The 17,957-nt window shown below is 59.2% G+C and overlaps 6 protein-coding genes across 6 annotated transcripts; 4 read left to right on the forward strand and 2 right to left on the reverse strand.

Annotated features, from left to right (window-relative positions):
• Positions 1-145: 145 nt before the first annotated feature.
• Positions 146-1,227, forward strand: VDAG_06330 (FACT complex subunit pob-3; the record flags this gene model as incomplete). Its single annotated transcript, XM_009658708.1, has 2 exons — positions 146-540; positions 618-1,227. The coding sequence occupies 2 exons, from the start codon at positions 146-148 to the stop codon at positions 1,225-1,227; spliced, it is 1,005 nt and encodes a 334-aa protein (XP_009657003.1).
• A 441-nt stretch (positions 1,228-1,668) lies between these two features.
• Positions 1,669-2,691, forward strand: VDAG_06331 (2,5-diketo-D-gluconic acid reductase B; the record flags this gene model as incomplete). Its single annotated transcript, XM_009658709.1, has 2 exons — positions 1,669-2,139; positions 2,377-2,691. 2 exons carry the CDS (start codon positions 1,669-1,671, stop codon positions 2,689-2,691), a joined length of 786 nt encoding a protein of 261 aa, XP_009657004.1.
• A 416-nt stretch (positions 2,692-3,107) lies between these two features.
• Positions 3,108-4,061, forward strand: VDAG_06332 (uncharacterized protein; the record flags this gene model as incomplete). The annotated part of the gene is made up of 2 exons (XM_009658710.1): positions 3,108-3,228; positions 3,373-4,061. The coding sequence occupies 2 exons, from the start codon at positions 3,108-3,110 to the stop codon at positions 4,059-4,061; spliced, it is 810 nt and encodes a 269-aa protein (XP_009657005.1).
• A 2,643-nt stretch (positions 4,062-6,704) lies between these two features.
• VDAG_06333 (beta-glucosidase A) lies at positions 6,705-8,699 on the forward strand (the record flags this gene model as incomplete). The annotated part of the gene is made up of 2 exons (XM_009658711.1): positions 6,705-6,922; positions 7,313-8,699. The coding sequence occupies exons 1-2, from the start codon at positions 6,879-6,881 to the stop codon at positions 8,697-8,699; spliced, it is 1,431 nt and encodes a 476-aa protein (XP_009657006.1). The 5' UTR covers positions 6,705-6,878.
• A 545-nt stretch (positions 8,700-9,244) lies between these two features.
• Positions 9,245-10,658, reverse strand: VDAG_06334 (sodium/bile acid cotransporter 7-A; the record flags this gene model as incomplete). Its single annotated transcript, XM_009658712.1, has 3 exons — positions 9,245-9,928; positions 9,996-10,345; positions 10,424-10,658. The coding sequence occupies 3 exons, from the start codon at positions 10,656-10,658 to the stop codon at positions 9,245-9,247; spliced, it is 1,269 nt and encodes a 422-aa protein (XP_009657007.1).
• Positions 10,659-11,051: 393 nt separating this feature from the next.
• Positions 11,052-14,815, reverse strand: VDAG_06335 (uncharacterized protein; the record flags this gene model as incomplete). Its single annotated transcript, XM_009658713.1, has 2 exons — positions 11,052-14,244; positions 14,487-14,815. 2 exons carry the CDS (start codon positions 14,813-14,815, stop codon positions 11,187-11,189), a joined length of 3,387 nt encoding a protein of 1,128 aa, XP_009657008.1. The 3' UTR covers positions 11,052-11,186.
• Positions 14,816-17,957: the final 3,142 nt, after the last annotated feature.

Below are 17,957 nucleotides of genomic sequence, written 5' to 3' on the forward strand. Positions count from 1 at the left end.
TGACTTATGTGAGAGGTGAGAATACGGCGGACCACAGTGGCCGCGTCAACACCCGCGTAAAGTACCTCCCGTCGCTGAAATGACTGGTCTTTACTAAGTATTGACCACCCCCCCCCCCCCCCCCCCGCCTACGCCTACGGAGACCATGCTGACAAAAATTGCCAACAGAGGACGGTTCGACATCGACATGTATGACACGTCGTTTCGACTCCGCGGAAAAACCTACGACTACAAGATCCAGTACGAGGCCATCAAGAAGTTCATGGTGCTCCCTAAGCCGGATGACGCGCACGTCATGCTCTGCGTGGGCCTGGATCCTCCCCTGAGGCAGGGCCAGACGAGATACCCCTTTGTCGTCATGCAGTTTAAGAAGGACGAGGAGGTCACTCTCGACGTCAACCTCACCGAGGAGCAGATCAAGGACAAGTACGGCGACAAGCTGCAGTCTCACTACGAGCAGCCTCTCCACCAGGTCATTACCTACATCTTCCGCGGCCTGGCCAATAAGAAGGTGACCACGCCTGCGAAAGATTTCCAAACGTATGACGACCCTTTTTCTTTTTTTTTTTTTTCTGAAAACAAAAAAGTTGAGGCGACTGCTGACCCCCCCACGCCAGGCACCGCAACCAGCTGGGCATCAAGTGTTCGATCAAGGCCAGCGAGGGCTTCCTGTACTGTCTCGAGAAGGCCTTCATGTTCATCCCCAAGCCAGCGACGTACATTGCCTACGAGCAGACGGCGTCCATCACCTTTTCGCGCGTGGGCGGCGCCGTGTCCGCCCTGTCGACGTTTGATATTACCGTTCTCATGAAGAACGGCGCCGGCTCGACGCAGTTCAGCAACATTAGCCGCGAGGACCTCAAGGGGCTGGAGACGTTCTTCAAGCTCAAGAACCTGAGGGTCAAGAATGAGATTGACGAGGACGCCAACCTGCTCAAGGCCGCGCTGCGGGAGGAGGCCATGGACGACTCGGAGGACGAGGTCGTCGGCAACAAGGCAGACCGCGGGTCCGCCGACGAGGACGAGGAGAGCGTCGACGAGGACTTTAGGGCCGACAGCGAGAGCGACGTCGCCGAGGAGTACGATTCAAACCCGGAGACGTCAGACTCGGAGGATGCCGAGAGTGTCGTCGACAACGAAGAGGGCGGTGCCGGCGACGACGACGACGACGAGGCCGGGGGCGACGATGACGAGGAGCGACCCAAAAAGAAGAAGAAGACGGCTTGATTGTTGTCTCACAATCAAGCCGTCTTCTTGTCGTTGGCGGCTCGTTCTTTTCGGGGTCTCTCCTCTCGCCAGAACAGGCGCGGGGAAGATGGGCATGGCGTTCCGGACAAAGGGGGCTGGGTGGCAGCGAGGCACACGAGGCAGCGAGGCACGCGAGGCATCGCACTGACACTGTATAGTTTTCACGTCTGCCGGGACCACCAGTGCCATGGCGACGAGCATTGGATCTGCATCGGTAATGAATACCATTTCAATTGACTTTGACATGAGATGAAAGTGTGTTTACTCTGTCGTGTCTCGTGCAGGCAGGTGACTCATCAACATTTGAACCGGCGAATTCCATCTCAAGTGCCTCTTCACCCTCTCACACTCACTGTTGACCCTGACAGCAAAAAAAAAAAAAAAAAAAAAAAAAAAAAAAAAAAAAAAAACCCCGACATCATGACCTCGCCGCCACCCGCCATCCTCTCCCTCCACGACACGATCCCCCTGCCCGGCACCGACACAGCCATCCCCCGCCTCGGCTTCGGCGTCTACCAAACGCCGCGCTCAGCCTGCAAACAAGCCTGCCTCTCCGCCCTGACAGTTGGCTACCGCCACATCGACTCAGCACAGCTCTACGCCAACGAAGCAAAGGTCGGCCACGCCCTGCAGGCCTCTCGCCTCCCCCGCGCCGCCGTCTTCCTGACGACCAAGATCCACCGCAAAGACGGCAGCGCCGCCCGCACGCTGCGCTCCGTCCGCGCGAGCGTGCGCCGCATGACAGGTTGCGACGACAAGGGCGACGGCGACGGCGAGACGGCCCCCCCTTACATCGACCTGGTCCTCGTGCACCGGACGTGCCGCAAGCGGCGGGCGCTGTGGCGGGCGCTGGAGACGGTGAAAGGGGAGAGGGGCGAGGCGGCCGGTGGGGTGAGCAACTATTGGGATCAGAGCAGCTGGAGGAGATGAGGGTGTATGCGGGGCGGTGGCCGCCGAGCGTGAACCCAGATTGAGGTGAGTTTACCATTTTTTCTTTATTTCCCTCTCTTTTTTCCCTCTCTTTTTCCCCTCCCTTTTCCTACATGTCAATACACACACATATACCTATACATATACAGGAAAGGGAGAGAGCGCCGTGCTGACCGACAGCTCCACCCGTGGTGCCAGCAGCGGGCGCTCGTCGCCTACTGCGAACGGCACGGCATCGTTGTCCAGGCCTGGAGCCCCCTCGTGCGCGGGACGAAAATGGCAGACCCGACGCTGCGCCGACTCGGCGAGAAGCACGGCAAGACACCGGCGCAGGTGCTGGTGCGGTACAGCCTGCAGAAGGGATGGGCGCCGTTGGTCAAGAGCACGTCTGAGGCGCGGATGAGAGAGAACGCCGACGTGTTTGACTTTGCGCTCGAGGGGGAGGACATGGAGATTCTCGACGGGCTGGACCAGGGCACGGAGGGCGCTCTCTGTCCGCATCTCATCCATTAACAGGGAGGTGAGGTCTCGGTGTCCAGCTCGGTCACTGAGGTGAACGGTGAGCGGCGCCACTGATTAGCAGCAGCCACAGCCACAGCGCCACGGAGAGGAGAGCAGTGAACGGAGACAGAAAGTGGGGGTTCGTGAGGGATGGAAACTGCCCCACCACGAGTGCCGCAAGCAGCTGCACTGTGCTGGAGCTGGTGCTGTCACGATCATGCTGTGCTCCCTAGCTGCCTATCAACTCTTCGAGGCAACAGTCCAGTTCCCATCTCATCACCCCAAGACCGGAGTTCCGCACCATTTCATTGCGTTCATTTTCTTCTAGAGCCTCCATCAACTCATCACCTCCCTGACGAATTCCTGCGCTTCTCTCAAACGCCCGCAGGCCCTCTTCTCCGACCTACCTCCAGCACCCCCCTGCCACAATGAGTTTGCTCCGCCCGCTGCGTGGGGGCTGTCACTGTGGCCGCAATCGTTACATCATCGATGTGCCAGAAAACGAGACCGAGCTGGCCCAGGTCATTTTCAACACAGACTCCCTGCACCGTAAGCTTTCATTGGGGATCTCAACCTACACGTCTCCATGCTTTGCTTTGCTTTGCTTGCTTTGCTTTGTGCAACCAAGCACTTGCGAGAATGCTGAACAAACAAAAGTGATTGCCTCGCGGCACTGCTAACACAACACCCTAGGCAGTTCCCTGGCCACGCCCTTGGCCGCCTTCCTGCGCGTGCCCCTCGCGTGGCACCGCAGCTCGACGACGTCCTTCTTCCCTGACGAGACGCACGCCATGATCCACCGCGTCTTCGAGAGCCAGGACCCGGCGCAGCGGCAGACAAAGCGCTACTTCTGCGGGTACTGCGGCACGCCGCTGTCCTTCTGGACGGAGCGGCCCCAGCGCGAGGCCGATTTCATCCAGCTGACGCTCGCGAGCCTGGCCGGCGAGGACCTGCGGGATCTCGAGGACATGGGGCTACTGCCTGAGCTCGAAGAAGCCAGGTCGCCCGAGCCTGATTCTGAGCCTGACGTCGAGCCTGAGAACAAGTCTGGCGTCAGGACGATACAGGCGACGAGGGGCGCGGCTGCCAACAGGGAATCCCAGAGCGTGCCTTGGTTCAACAGCCTCGTCGAGGGTTCCCGACTAGGAAAGACGGTGCGGCAGGGCCACAGTATCACGGAGAGCAGGGGCCGCACGACGACTGTCAAGTGGGAGATTGTTGAGTGGACCGAGGACGATGATGACCGAGACGGCAACGCTGCGCCAGAGGTCGAGGATGTGGACATGAGCAGCGGGAACAACAGCAATGCTGGCCCCAAGACTGGCAAGCGCAAGCTGCGCGACCGCGGCGACTCGGATGCGGCTGCAGAAGGCACGCGCTGATGGGATCGCCCGTGCTGCTGCGTTATGCCGTGCTAGGCCTCTGCTTGGCAAGAGGGAGTCACGTACCATGTCGTGCATGGAGCAGTCAATGGCGTTTCTCCGACCTGTACTATATGCGTTGCAAAAAGAGACCAGGATGGCGCATGGGTTCGGGCCTTGAGAGGCTACATGGCTGAGGCGTCGTCCCTCGTCCCGAACCCCGAAGTTCGGTAAGGGGGAAGAGGCGGCCCGGATTGTTGCTCACCGAGTATGAAAAGCGACTCGTGCTCGTGCTCACGGATGGCCGGTACCACGAGGGAGCATCATTGATGAAGCGAGGCGGGCGCCGGCAGGAGGGAGAGCCGCCGAGCGTCACGAGGGAGTGGAGATGTCTCTGGGTCGGCGTCCTAGCTATCCGCGCAATGCCAGATGCGAGATGCTCAATCTCGTTTTCCAAGTTTCCGCCACGATGCCTAGTAGGAATCATACTGTATTTTGCTTGATGCTCCGCGTTCCCAAGTGAAAATGCTTCTTCCTCGCCCTCATCTTATTCTCTACTTCTTTTTCTTCAATCTTATCATCGTGATGAATATGCACTGGCAGCACAATCCTTGGAAACTACAGACAGATGACTTTGGAGGTGGGTTGCGAAAGGTGGGAGTGCGACGGACTTTGAGAGGCGGCTTTCGGGGAATTTTTCATGTGGGCTGTCGACGGGACAGGCAGATAAAGGCGCAGCCCGAGTGACGGGATGGCGAGTGCCAATGATTATGGTTCCCGTTTCCGTGGGTGTGCAGGGCCGATGGCTCGTTGGCTCGACAGTCCCGGGCCGGCTGAGGCGGGCCTGGACAAGACGTCGTGCCTAGCCGGGCTCGAGACGATGCGCACTTTTTCTCTCTTTCCCTGCCATTGATGACCCGAATGCTACGACGGTGGTGAGTTGTTTAAATGTGATAAGAAGAGCAAGATGAGCGGTCGTTTCGCGATGCCGGAGGGGCCTGCAATCGACCTGTTTAAGTTGATCATTGATTAATTGCAGTGAGGCGAGGCGGGCGGCGGCAAGCCTGCTGGCCAGGGGTGCACCCGGGTCGGCAGGATTCGAGAAGACGCACGCATCCAGTTCAACGTTGGGCACGGCTTGCATGGACGGATGGATCCGGTCAAGAAGGTCACGAGAGTGAAGAACAAGAAGAATAAGTGGATAGGGTGATTAACCATCGAGAACAGGCATCGCGAGGCGGAGAAAGTCCGGAGGGACAGAGAGAGGTTGAGGTGCCTGTTGTGACCAAGCGGCGAAATAAGCCAAAGTGTAGTGATATATCCCTGAAGGACGGAGGCTCGGATGGGAATAGCTTGGGGGCCCTCTCGGGGACTCATACATGGTACGTTGGAGATCCATCCCGAAGCGGCGGCATGGGACGAGCGGCATGGATGAATGACATGTTGGTTCTGTAGTTAGTCCCAGACTCGTGGTGGGAGGGGGAAAAGAAAGAGGTCATCCGGGGTTTCCACGCGCGGGATATCGAAACAGCCTCCTCAGCGGAATTGCCTTTTTGGGGTATTCCTGTTTTGTTGCTTTCGTTTGAAGGGGTCGAGTCGGCATATCTCTCGCATAGGGCGAAACCTGGAAGTGTCGGCAAAAGCTCACGGGGCCAACGACGAGAAAAAGACTGCTTGGTGTTGGGTGCCGAGCGAGAGGCCCTTTCTGTCCTCTAGAGAACACTGCTTTTTCGGAAAGACGGGCCGTCGTTTGGTTTTGGCCGTCAGGGCGTGAGATGCATGGATGACCCCTCTCTCCCCTCTGCCCCCTCACCCACCTCATTCGGGGCAAGCGCGGCCCCAGCCTGCGGGTGGAAGGAAAGAAAAAGGTGGGGAAGGACGCCCCAAAGCGACTGCCCTCCCAGGTGATATCCACTGCTTTTAGGTACTTGGGTACCTCCTCCCCAGGTGTTCGTACTCTGCTTGCGCGCTGTAGAAGAACCCCACGGCGGGGTAAACAGCCCCTGTGATACCTGCCTGACTGCTTGCCCTGCACAAGTAGTTGCGCCCTGCGGTGCAGTTACTGCCTACCTTACGTGACAGCCAAGGGCAGGAAGGGGTGCACCAGGGGGGATCCTGCCCTCCCCCAACGGTACACCAGTCTGCAGGTACGTGACTTCTGGCCTCGTTTGGGCTCCCCCCCTTCCCCTTCTCTCCTTCGCCTTCGCCTTCTCTACGCCCGATGTGCCACTCTTCGCTTGCTTCCCTTGGTCTCCTTGACGATTGTCTCCCACACCACCACGATCTCCTCCCAACCCGACCACACCACGATGGACCCTGTCAGGCTAGGGTATCTCGCCTCCCCCCCCCCCCTGGCCGGCAACCCCTTAGCCTCTTCTCGGTCACGACGGTCCGAATCACAGCTCGTGGGCCCCGGGGCAGCCGCCTCGGCCCCTCATCCGCAGACCACGCCGCCTCGCCATGCCTGACCAGACTGTTGTGGCCCATGCCATTCATTGATTGACCACGAGATGGGAATCGCATCCTGGTACAGGCTTGCCTGTCATGCACCTAGCCTCCCGTCCATCGCGATATAAGAAGCGCCCATCGTCGTCTCTTCTTTCTCTCAGGCCTCCTTCTCCTCCCTTCTCTTTTTGCTCTACCACCCGCTTCGATACCTATCCCCATCTCTCCTCTCGTCTTGACGATAGAATCCCTTGCGCGGTTCTATCCCACAGACGTCCCGCTTCGCGTCGCCCCTCCAGTTTTGCCGGTCAAAATTCGAACGTCGAGAAGGCCAGAATCTCTCTTGATACCCCACGATCCAAGAGTAAAACACAGACCCCAGCAACCCACACCATGTCTCTTCCTGCCGACTTCCTCTGGGGCTTCGCTACGGCTGCGTAAGTACAAGATCCATGAAGCAAATCCCATTGTTGCTTACCCCAACCGCACATTCTTTGTCCTCGCAAAACCTCGCGACTTGGCCCCTTTCGGATGAACTTCCGCTGTACGGATCCGATCACTCTCCATCTAGCCCCCTCCTCTCTCTCTCTCTCTCCATCGGGCGGCGTTTGCTCCTTCCGCCCTCACGACCCCTGACCCCCGCGCTTCTGCTCTTCTGGCCGCTACCCCTCTCCTACATGTACCTACCTTCTCCATCCTCCGCCCCATAATGCCATTTACCCAGGCCTGGCGGCGGGGCCCTTTCATACATGACACTCGTCCCCCCACCGACAACAAGAACCGGCCTGCTGGGAAATTGCTTGGCTAACCACATGTCACGGCTGCAGCTACCAGATTGAGGGCTCCATCGACGCCGACGGCCGTGGCCCTACCATTTGGGATGACTTCTGCAAAATTCCCGGCAAGATTGCCGATGGCTCGTCTGGTGTCGTCGCTTGCGACTCGTACAAGCGCACGGCCGAGGACATTGCCCTGATGAAGGAGCTCGGTGCCAAGGTCTACCGTTTCTCTCTCTCCTGGGCCCGCATCATCCCCGAGGGTGGCCGCAACGACCCCATCAACCAGGCCGGCATTGACCACTACGTCAAGTTCGTCGACGACCTGCTCGCCAACGACATTACCCCCTTCATCACCCTGCTCCACTGGGATGTCCCCTCTGGTCTCGACAAGCGCTACGGCGGTCTTCTGAACCGCGAGGAGTTCCCTCTCGACTTTGAGAACTACGCCCGCGTCGTCTTCAAGGCCCTCCCCAAGGTCAAGAACTGGATCACCTTCAACGAGCCCTGGTGCTCCTCTATCCTCGGCTACGGCATTGGCGCCTTCGCCCCCGGCCGCACCTCTGATCGCGAGCGCTCTGCCGAGGGTGACACCTCCCGCGAGCCCTGGATCGTCGGCCACAACCTCCTCGTCGCCCACGGCCGTGCCGTCAAGGTCTACCGCGAGGAGTTCAAGCCCACTGACCAGGGCCAGATTGGCATCACCCTGAACGGTGACGCCACCTACCCCTGGGATCCCGAGGACCCCAAGGATGTCGAGGCCGCCAACCGCAAGATTGAGTTCGCCATCTCGTGGTTCGCCGACCCCGTCTACTTCGGCAAGTACCCCGACTCGATGCGCAAGCAGCTCGGCGACCGTCTGCCCGAGTTCACCCCTGAGGAGGAGGCTCTCGTCAAGGGTTCCAACGACTTCTACGGCATGAACCACTACACCGCCAACTACGTCCGCCACCTCGACGGCACTCCCCCCGCCGAGGACCACCTCGGAAACCTCGAGTGCCTCTTCTACAACAAGGCTGGCGACTGCATCGGCCCCGAGACCGAGTCGCCTTGGCTGCGCCCCAACCCCCAGGGCTTCCGCGACCTCATCAACTGGCTGTCCAAGCGCTACAACTACCCCACCATCTACGTCACCGAGAGCGGCACGTCTGTCCTCGGCGAGTCCGACAAGCCCATTGACGAGATTCTCGACGACACCCTGCGTACCGAGTACTTTGACACGTATGTCAAGGCTATGGCCAAGGCCGTCTCTGAGGATGGCTGCAAGGTCCAGGGCTACATGGCCTGGTCTCTGCTCGACAACTTCGAATGGGCCGAGGGCTACGTCACGCGCTTCGGCGTCACCTACGTCGACTACGAGAACGACCAGAAGCGCTACCCCAAGAAGAGCGCCAAGAGCCTCAAGGCTCTGTTCGACAGCGTCATTGAGAAGTCCTGAGTGTGCCTCGCTAGAGGAGGGCGAGCGTGAGGAGCCCGTTGAAAGAGACGGGCTTCCGTTTTAGGAAAATTGTTGTGTATACCGGATGACAGAGGCCAGGCATGCGGAGGAATGGCTTCCACCCGCTTCATGATGTATGAAAGTTGGCTAGGGCACGGGATCTAGCTCCCCTGCCAGATGAAATGAAAGATGAATCTATGCACCAGGGACCCTGGACACGAAATTTGGCTAATCGACGACCATGTGTGCACTTGATGGCATGCTTATCATAGGGACCCAAGATTTCATCATACGGACGGTAGAAGCTCCGCGTCCCACATGACGCTCACAAGACCAATATGACCTCCTGTTATGCATCGCTAGCTAATCCCCTCGCCCGGGGCCTACCTCGATGGGATTCTCGGCAGGCGGCAGCGCTGCCAGATGCCGTTCCCGACATGTCGACGCAGGACGAACTTCCGCCCGCCATACCCTGTTCGATGACAGCGGCCACCCGCCGAGGCTACTACCCCATCCGACCCCTCATCCTTTCTTCACCTTCCTCCTCACCCTGGCTGCTTCTCCGCATCGTCCGCCTCCCCCTCAGCAGGTGGCCTGTCCAGGTACCAACGGAAGAAGTACACCAGCCCCTGGGCAACGAAGACCTGTTCAATCGTGTACAGCAGCAGGGGAACCTGGACCAGTGCCACGGTCAGGTCGTCGGCGTCCCGCCACATGGCGGCCACCAGCGGGATGCCGAGGCTCGTCGTCTTGGCGGCGCCGCAGAAGCAAACGGCGACCGTCTGATCACGCGGCATGCGCCGCATGCGCAGCGCGCGGCGCAGGAACCGCGGGCAGAAGCGTCCGTCGGCGACGCGGGCGTTGACGGGCCGCGCCAGAGCGAGGGGCGGCCGCGCGGCGACGAAGCACAGCACGGTGAAGAGGGCGTACAGGGCGAGGTTCATGAAGACGGTAAAGATGATGCTCGCGGGCGGCGTGTCCTGCAGGGCGCCGGTGTGGAAGGCGCCGGAGAAGGTCGTCCAGATGAGGAGCACGAGGCAGACGCCCGACAGCTTGGCGAGGCGGAGGACGCGGAGGGCCCGGGAGACGGGCGCGTCGAAGAAGCGGCGGACGATCTGGCCGGCGGCCAGCGGCAGCAGGACCGTGAGGCCCAGCTGGCGCAGGACGCCGGCGTACATGGGGCCCAGCGTCGACGGGCTCGCGGGCTGCCAGGGCGCAAAGGGCGGCGTCTTGTTGAGGAATGCAAAGACGAGCGCCGGCGAGAGGAAGGCGCCTAGCACTTTGCCGGAGAACGACCTCGATGATGTGGGCCGCATCGTCGCCGCCGGCGCAGCGCGTCATGACCACGTTGGAGGCAATCGTCGTCGGCAGGCACGCCGTCACCAGCATGCCGACGAAGACGCTCGTGTCGAGCACGCCGTCACGCAGGGCGCCGGCGGCGACCGAGACGTGCAGCACGACCAGCAGCACGACGGGGATGGCGACAAACGAAATGCCCTGCACGAGCAGGTGGAGGCGCCAGTTGGTCGCGTGCTCGCGCAGCTTGACGGGCGACAGCTGGAGGCCACTGATGAGGAAGACGACGGCGATGGCGCCGTAGATGATGCTGTACTCGGAGCGGATGGGCCCGCCCTTGGCCGCGACGTCTGCCAACCCTGCTCGTCAGCCTTCCATGTATCCTTCTCTGTAGTAGCCGAGTCGCGAGGAGAGCCTTTAGTACGTACGGGGCCAGAAGTACGCAAACAAGCACGCGACGCCGAAACCAATGATGAGCCATTGCGCCAGGATAAACCCAACGACCCTGCGCCATGGCGGCTTCGGCGCCCGTCCGACGTCACCCTCGCCGTCGTCCTCCCTCTTCACCTCCGCCGGTGCCCCGTCACGGCCACTCGTGTCTCGAAAGCCGTGTTCCGCGTGCGCCTCGTGCTGGCCATTTTGGTGCTCAATGTCCTCGGGCATGGTCACGACAACACCGAGGCATAATGGTCTCGACGATTACAAGTTGCAAAAGAAAAAGTTGAAGAGGAAACGGCAGAGATGGGGCCATGGAGCAGAAACGCAGCGCGTGCTTTGCGTAATGAATGACGCTCAGCGGCGTCTCGGCATCACGATCACCGTCACCTCCTTCCCTCTCGGGCGGTTACCACCCCCGGTTTATTACCGGCCCACGTCGGCCAACACCCGGATTGCCGACCGACATTGGGTTGGGCGGGGTTGTCTTGTTCCGTGCAGACTACGATGCACAGCTACTTGTTGCGTGGCTTGGCGGACGGCGTATCATTCAGCCCAAAGACGTTCTGTTCGTCGGAATGAACATTGATCATGTCGTCTCAATATCATGGTCTTGACCTTGAACTAGGAGGGGCCCACACCCCTTTCTCCAGATCCCAACACCGAGATGCAGTTCGTGCCGTGGTATCTAAGTATACAAAATGAGAAAACACCAAAGATAGTACTGAAAGAATGTCGTCACGAGTTCCTGTCGCTTCACTCATCCTTCACGTTTGCCTGGCTCTGCATGCGTCGCATGATATCACGATGCGCTTCCATGAGGTCTCCGCTCTGCATCCTCGCAGCAAACGCCCGGTCGCCCCTCTCTTTCTCCCAGCGCTCCATCTCCCGCCTCTGCGCCTCGGCCTCCTTCTGGCTCAACAATAGGCTGCGTTGCACATCAAGGCTCCGTTTTAGGTCATTACCACCGGCGCCTGTTGCCTGCGCGCTGTGGAATGGCGTCTCACGACCGCTGCCTTGCCCACCAAGCGGGGTGCCTGCGCGAAGATCCTGCTGAACTGATTGCCTGAAGTTGGCCAGTTGCGAGTTCCGAGCCGCCTCGGATGGCAGAGTCGAGTACCTCTGGGGCTGGTGCGAGTCGAATGCCAGGGTTTCAGCTGATGCTGCTGGCGGCGGCGTGTACGTGACAGCCCCTGGCGGCAGCGACCCATAGGATCCCGAGGACCGCAGAAGCCCGCTCTGGCGCATGAGCTCCTTGCGCTGCGCCATGGGCATGTCGTCGTTGTCCCGCGCCCGAGGCAAGGGTTGAGAGCCGTAGGCCGGGTAGTTGTACAGAGAGCCGGACTCGCTCGGCGTGCGTGCGGCGCCCTGCATGTCTGGCATGGTCATCATGCTGGGCAGCGGTGGGTTCGACTTGTTACGAAGGAACATCTCCCGCTGTCCCAGCAAGGTTTGAGGGCTCGAGTAGCTTACCACGCCGGGGACAGGCGGCCGGTCTGCGACAAACGCTGCCACTGGCGACGATGGCACAAACGAGTCTGCGCCAGAGCTGTTCCGCCGCTTTGCCTGCACGTCCTGGGCCTCCTCGGTAATGGGCTGTATATGAAGATTCGTTGATGATCGTCTGATCCCCGTCATCGAGGCTTGATGATTCAGCGGGCCAGATTGATTCGAATGTTTGTACAAGCCAGGTACAACCGAGGCCGCAGTGGTCGACGTCATCATGGTGTCCCGAGCACCGCTGGGCACCACAGGGCTCTTGCTGGACTGGCGCGAGTCGGCACGGGTCAAAGCAGTCAACGATTGAGGATCGAACTGAAGAGGTGGGTTGGGCGTAGGAGCTCCAGTGTTTGCTGTTTGCTGCAGCTCCTCGACGTTCAGAGGCCTCGCGACCTCGTTCTTTGGGTTGGCGGTCATCTCCTCAGCGACATAATCGTTAAGCTGCAGGGTGTCCGGCTCTGGCATGTCGGCACGGCTCAGATGCTTCGCCCATTCGTTCGTCCGATATGACATGGCCACGCGTGACAACGCAATAGGGAGGCGCTCCTGCGTCAGGCTGGCTGGCGTGGACTCTACCGAGGCCACCGACTTGCCCTTGACTGAAGCCTTAGGCGATTGCTGTATAGAACGCGCGGCCAATGTTTCTTCCTCTTGTGCTGCTTCTACGGCAGTTGCCATACTCAAGCGATCCGCTGGCGCAGTCGGAGCCGCGCCCTCGTTTTTGCCACCGCCTTCTATATCCGCGGCGTTCAGAATGTCCGTCGCAACAGTCTCCGCGGTGGAGATGTGCTTGTCGGCGTGTGCGGAGGCGACGTCTGGCTGCTGAGCGGTGGTCGGCGTCTTCTGGTTACCGCTTGTCGGATCCGACTTGTCCTTGTCCGCGAGTTCGGCATTGATCTCGAAGCTACGGCGACTCTCTCCCGCCACTGAGCGATCGTCACCATCAAGGCTCGCGATGTCCATGGTGGCAGCCACCGATCCATCATCATCGCCCCGGGGCGCCTTAGGAATGACAAGTTCTTCTTGGCTGTGACTGGGTTCGTGCTGAATAGAACGGGCTGTACGCTGTGAAACCCGCCTGAGCAGTTGAATGGAGCTCTGTGAGAGACGCTTCGCCATCGAGTGCCGTTTGTTGACATCCCGAGCATCTTCTACCTCGTCAGCGGCAAAAGTAGCCACCGATGACCGGTCATCATCTTGATTCAGCCCCTTGTCACCCTCGTTGGGAACCTTGAAGGGCAGAGGAACGACGTGCGGCGCAGGGGCTGCGGGCTCGCCAGATGAATAACCAGCGACGTGAGCTCCTGGCGCAATGTTTTGCACCCCCTGGTCCTGGGGAGGCGGGCGCTTCTCGTCCAGATCTTCACCTCCCTCGCCTATGGCAGCCGGTAAAGTGTCGTCGTCTCGTGCTACCCTGACGGTGACGATTCCGTCATTCTCCTTAGGCGAAACCATGATTCCGCCGGGCGCTTTCTGGGTGGGGGCTTCAGCAGATCCCGTAGATTTCATGTCGTCCATCTCGATAGCTTGTACGTGGACCGTCGACTGCGCTCTGCTGGACTTGCCGTCGACCGCCTTTTCAGGGTGCTTCTCGCAGTCTGTGGTCGAGTCAGAGGACCCTGCTGTGCTTTGCCCTTCGCCACTGCCGTACGCCCTCTCCCACTCGCGCCGCTCACGCGCGTTCTCGGCCTCGATCTGCCGGCCAACATTGGCTTCTTCGGCTTCCAGGTTGCGCTGGCCTTCGGCTCGTTTGGCGGCCCTCTCAGCACGGCGCTCTTTGATGATTCTCCAGAGCTTCATCTGAGAGATGATGCCGGCAAGGAAGATGAGAATAATCGCGGCTATTTCTACCCGAATCCCTCTTGTCATAGGGTAGGTGGTCGCGCCGAGTGGGAATATGTTTTCGTTGAGATCCCAGATGTAAGCCCAGAACTCCTTCAGACCAGCCCGGCTGAAACAGTCAATGCCGAGTACAGCGACAGTAGCGCCACTGAAGGCGATGCATACAATGAGGGCGTAATCGCGGGTGTAGCGGCTGAAGTAGAAGGCGAAACTGCCCAGGGTGAGGCAGGCGATGAAGACAATCTTTGATGACGATGCGTGGAAAAGTCCACCAGGCCGTAGGCACAGCAGCCACATGCTGAGGCAGAAGCCGCCGAGCATGCAACCAAGGCCCTCAGTAACCTCCTTGAAAAAAGTCGTTACACCACCAAGGATGAGACCGGTCAAGGCCACAGCAACAACATAGGCACCCTGAATACCGCTACTGATGGGAGGCTCCATGACGTAAACGATCAGAACGGCAGTACCCAGGCTCGCAAGGTAAGCGGTTGAGAAGAACGTGTGGAGCCATGTGTTCTTGATCCCAATAAGGGTGTACACAGCGCCCGAGAGAAGTAAAAGGACTCCTGAAACGGCCCAGCCAGGCGTGATCTCAGGCTGCAGTGGTAGTTGGCCCTCAGGGATGGTCGCTGTAAGGTGATCAGCCATAGGATCCGGCGAGCCATCGGTGAGGTTGAGCACAGGTATCATCAGCACATGCATACCGTGAGCTACTTACCGTTGAAGAGATCAATGTTACTGTCATCTTCGGAGAGGCCAGAGGGCGTCGGGGCTACCGATGCATTGTCCGAGGCGCTGGTGGCAGAGCCTCTTGGTGACGCCGAGGCAGTCTCTTCCTCGTCACTGGACCCATTGGTCGTAGTGGCGGCTACCTCGCCGGTCTGGGAAGCTCGCTGTGTGGGTGAGGGTGAGGGTGAAAGTGATGGCGAGGCATCCTGCGGTCCATCCTGCTGTCGAGGCTCCAAGTCCAAGACGCGGGATGCAACAACGTGGAAGAGAAGAACAAGGCACAAGAAGGCCAACAGGCGATTTCCTTTGGACATCATGACGAACAGTGGCTTTGGGGAGAGGGGTGTGTTTGTACAGGTCGGGTATAGTCCTAGAGGTTGGAGAGGCCGCCGAGATGTCGCCAGTGGGGGGGGGAGGTATCAAGGCCAAAGCATATTCGACTGTGGCGGGTGCAGCCGGACTGGCGAAGATGTTGGATTCCGAAGCTCGAGAGGTGAAAAGAAGGTGAGAGACTCAGTACCGGATCAAGGACAAGAGCAGAGCAGATCAGAAAATGTCGAGCGGACGGGGAGCGGTATTAGCAGCCGACAGAGAATAGGTTACTAGGGGGGACAGGAGGGGGGGTTGATCTGGACGGATCTTGGGGACCAGGACGCCACCAGAGATGCAAAGAAGGTGAGACTAGCTGGTCTCGGTCCTTGGTCCTTGGAGGAGGGGCGGGTAGAGGCTAGGAGAGGAGGGGAGGGGGGTGAACGAGCAGGCAGACAGGGAGCTTGGTCTGGGACGAAGAAGGATGAGGATGAGGATGAGGGAAACGACCCTGGCCCTTGTGCCGTGTGGCAGCCCTTGAGGGACAGAGGACGTGCTTTGGTTTGCCGTGCTCCGAAGGCGATCAAACCGTGGCATCAGGGAGCAGGCCAGAGGCGTCTGCCCAATGTTATGCGTGGTGGCAGTGACTGAAATGGTCCAGAGGAACATCAGTACGTTTGGATGGATGGCGAACAGAGTTCATAGGCGCATGGTTGGCGTTGAAATGACGGAACGGGAGACGGAGACAGAGACAGAGACAGAGACGGAGACAGAGACAGAGACAGACAGAGACGCGAGCCTCGCGCGTCGTCGTAATTGTGCCATGATCTACCTAGGTAGCTGGCGTTGTTTGCACATGGCCCACTCAGATTTCTGGTCTCTGAAAAGCAGAGCCAAGGCTTTGTCGTTGGTCGACACGTTCTATGGATTTCAGCGGTTGCACGGGGTCTGTGGCGCCAACGGAGGTGTGTGCTTGTGCTGTGCTCTTTCTCTGTCGCTCTCTCGCTCTCTCCAGGGACAGACGATCGAATCCAAGGTCTCAGACGAAAGTCGTTGAGGGAACACCGAGGCAGAGAGCCATGGATGAATGGTTGTGGTTGAGTGACCGCGTGAGGTCAGTCGGAGCTTTGGAAATTACATCGACAGGGGTGCTGTGTAGAAAGTGGAGCCCATGTACTGTTCTTGGGAAGGTACTAGCGCCATTCTCCTCATCCCACGGCACCCGCCCCTGCCTGTCCCGGCTCTTTCACAGCCTTGGCTGCTCTAGCGTGTCTTTCCGTCAGGAACACACGCTGATCATTCTCCACTGCACCTGCTACTATTGCTGGGCCTTGCCTTCCCCCCCCCCACTACATGTACTTCCCTCCCGTGAATCTCGACTTCACCTGCCTCCCGGTCACCGGGCGCCAATCGGCCGAGGAAGTACTGGGCACCTTCGGTCAAGGAAGGAAACAGGCAAGGCAGGGGGAGGGGGGGCCATACCCGACGGAGCCCCGTCCAACCATGACCAGGCAGGCGACGAATGAATTTCAGAGACATGAGCTATCTCATTCCCAACCTTTGATTCTGGCTGCCAGACGTCTCCCAGAGAGCACCCTTCTCTGACCAACCTTGTGGCTGGCAGCACGTACATGCTGGCTGGATCATGCTTTCAATCCATGGCAGCAGGGTTTCCTGGGCGAAGCCAGGCGAGTGACCCCTATTGTTTGAGGCGGTGATCAAGCAGCTGCGGCAGCTTTTCTTCTTCGGGGCCAGCCATCAATGCGATATCAAATCGAGTCAAGCAGCCCCTATGCCCGCCCAATCAGCCTGTCATCCCAATTCCAATGCGTCAGCCGTACCAGAAGAAAAGACGAGATCCACCATGGCAGTTTACCTCGTCGGTCGAGCTATTCCATCAGCTTTGCCAATGAATCGAAGAGAAGAAGTAAAAACGCTGCGTCTTGCTTCTCGTTGTGGGTTGTCATTAGACAGCAGGCAATTGTGCGGTCTAGCGCCAATGCGACCATGGACGGTGGTATGGAGGAACAAAACTTCCCCACGTCCACCTGCGTACATGGTACTATGTAAGTACCTTGTTGTGGACCTGTACCTCAAGCACCAGCGGACCGCAGCCAGCCTGGTTGTCTTCTTGTTCCGTTTTTGATCACACTGAACACTGACAAGGTTCTTGACGCCGCGTCGACTGCCGAACCAACGACATGAGGCGACCGATTGAGAGCCCCATCGGACCTCCAGACTCTTGTCCGGAGTTGAGCAGCCTTTGTCGGGTGTGAATTGCAACCACCCCATGCATTCGTCTGTGTAACTTCGCCCAGCTCAGCTGCAGATGCCCCCCTCCCCATCCGTGTTCGAGGCACAGGCCGAAATGATGAGGATGCGGGCTGTTGTGGTCGGCCGAGTCGACTTTGTTCGTCCTGCTATCAATCTCTCTCCCCCAGGCGGGTTGTTTCCAGAAAGAGCGCCGTCATGGTATCGTCAGAAATCTTCACATGGCCCATGTTGACGCGTCTCCAAAACTACGCTGCCCCACGTAATGCGACGCCATCGACATGTTGCTGGATGGAGCTGTCATATCACCCTCCATTGTCATCACAGTGGCATCAGATAACATTGTCGTTTGACGGACACGCTGCGCCAGTCTTCTCCAGCGACCCGGGCTCCGCGCCAAGGTGGACACGATGGGAGCTCAAGCTCGGCCACCGGCTCGATCAACCAACAGTCCCCGACCATTCATGTTCACGTCTCACCCTCCTCGCCAACACAACGCACAGCTGAACAACACAGAGGAAGACGCGCAATGCCCGCCACAACGCAGCATGTCCATCTGGCTCTCCGGCGTCTCTTCCACATGAGGTGGTCAGTGCAGCAAAGCCAGGAGAAGAAAGTTCGTCTGAACAGGGGGTTCATGACGGAATATTCACCGACTGTAATCTCGGCAGCCGCGTGCATCGCTCCACCCTGCGTGTCGTGATCTGTGTTGATTCTGGACCCAGTATCGCGCTCGCATCGGAGACGACAAGGCCAGCGGGGCTCAGACCACCGTCAAAAGAACGTCCCTCTTGCACGCTGTATGTGGGCCATCAAATGATTCCGATAATCCGGGCTAACACGGCACATTGATAACACCCACTGGCAACGCCTAGT

Source organism: Verticillium dahliae, genomic scaffold, assembly GCF_000150675.1.
Source record: "Verticillium dahliae VdLs.17 supercont1.12 genomic scaffold, whole genome shotgun sequence".
Taxonomy (NCBI): domain Eukaryota; kingdom Fungi; phylum Ascomycota; class Sordariomycetes; order Glomerellales; family Plectosphaerellaceae; genus Verticillium; species Verticillium dahliae.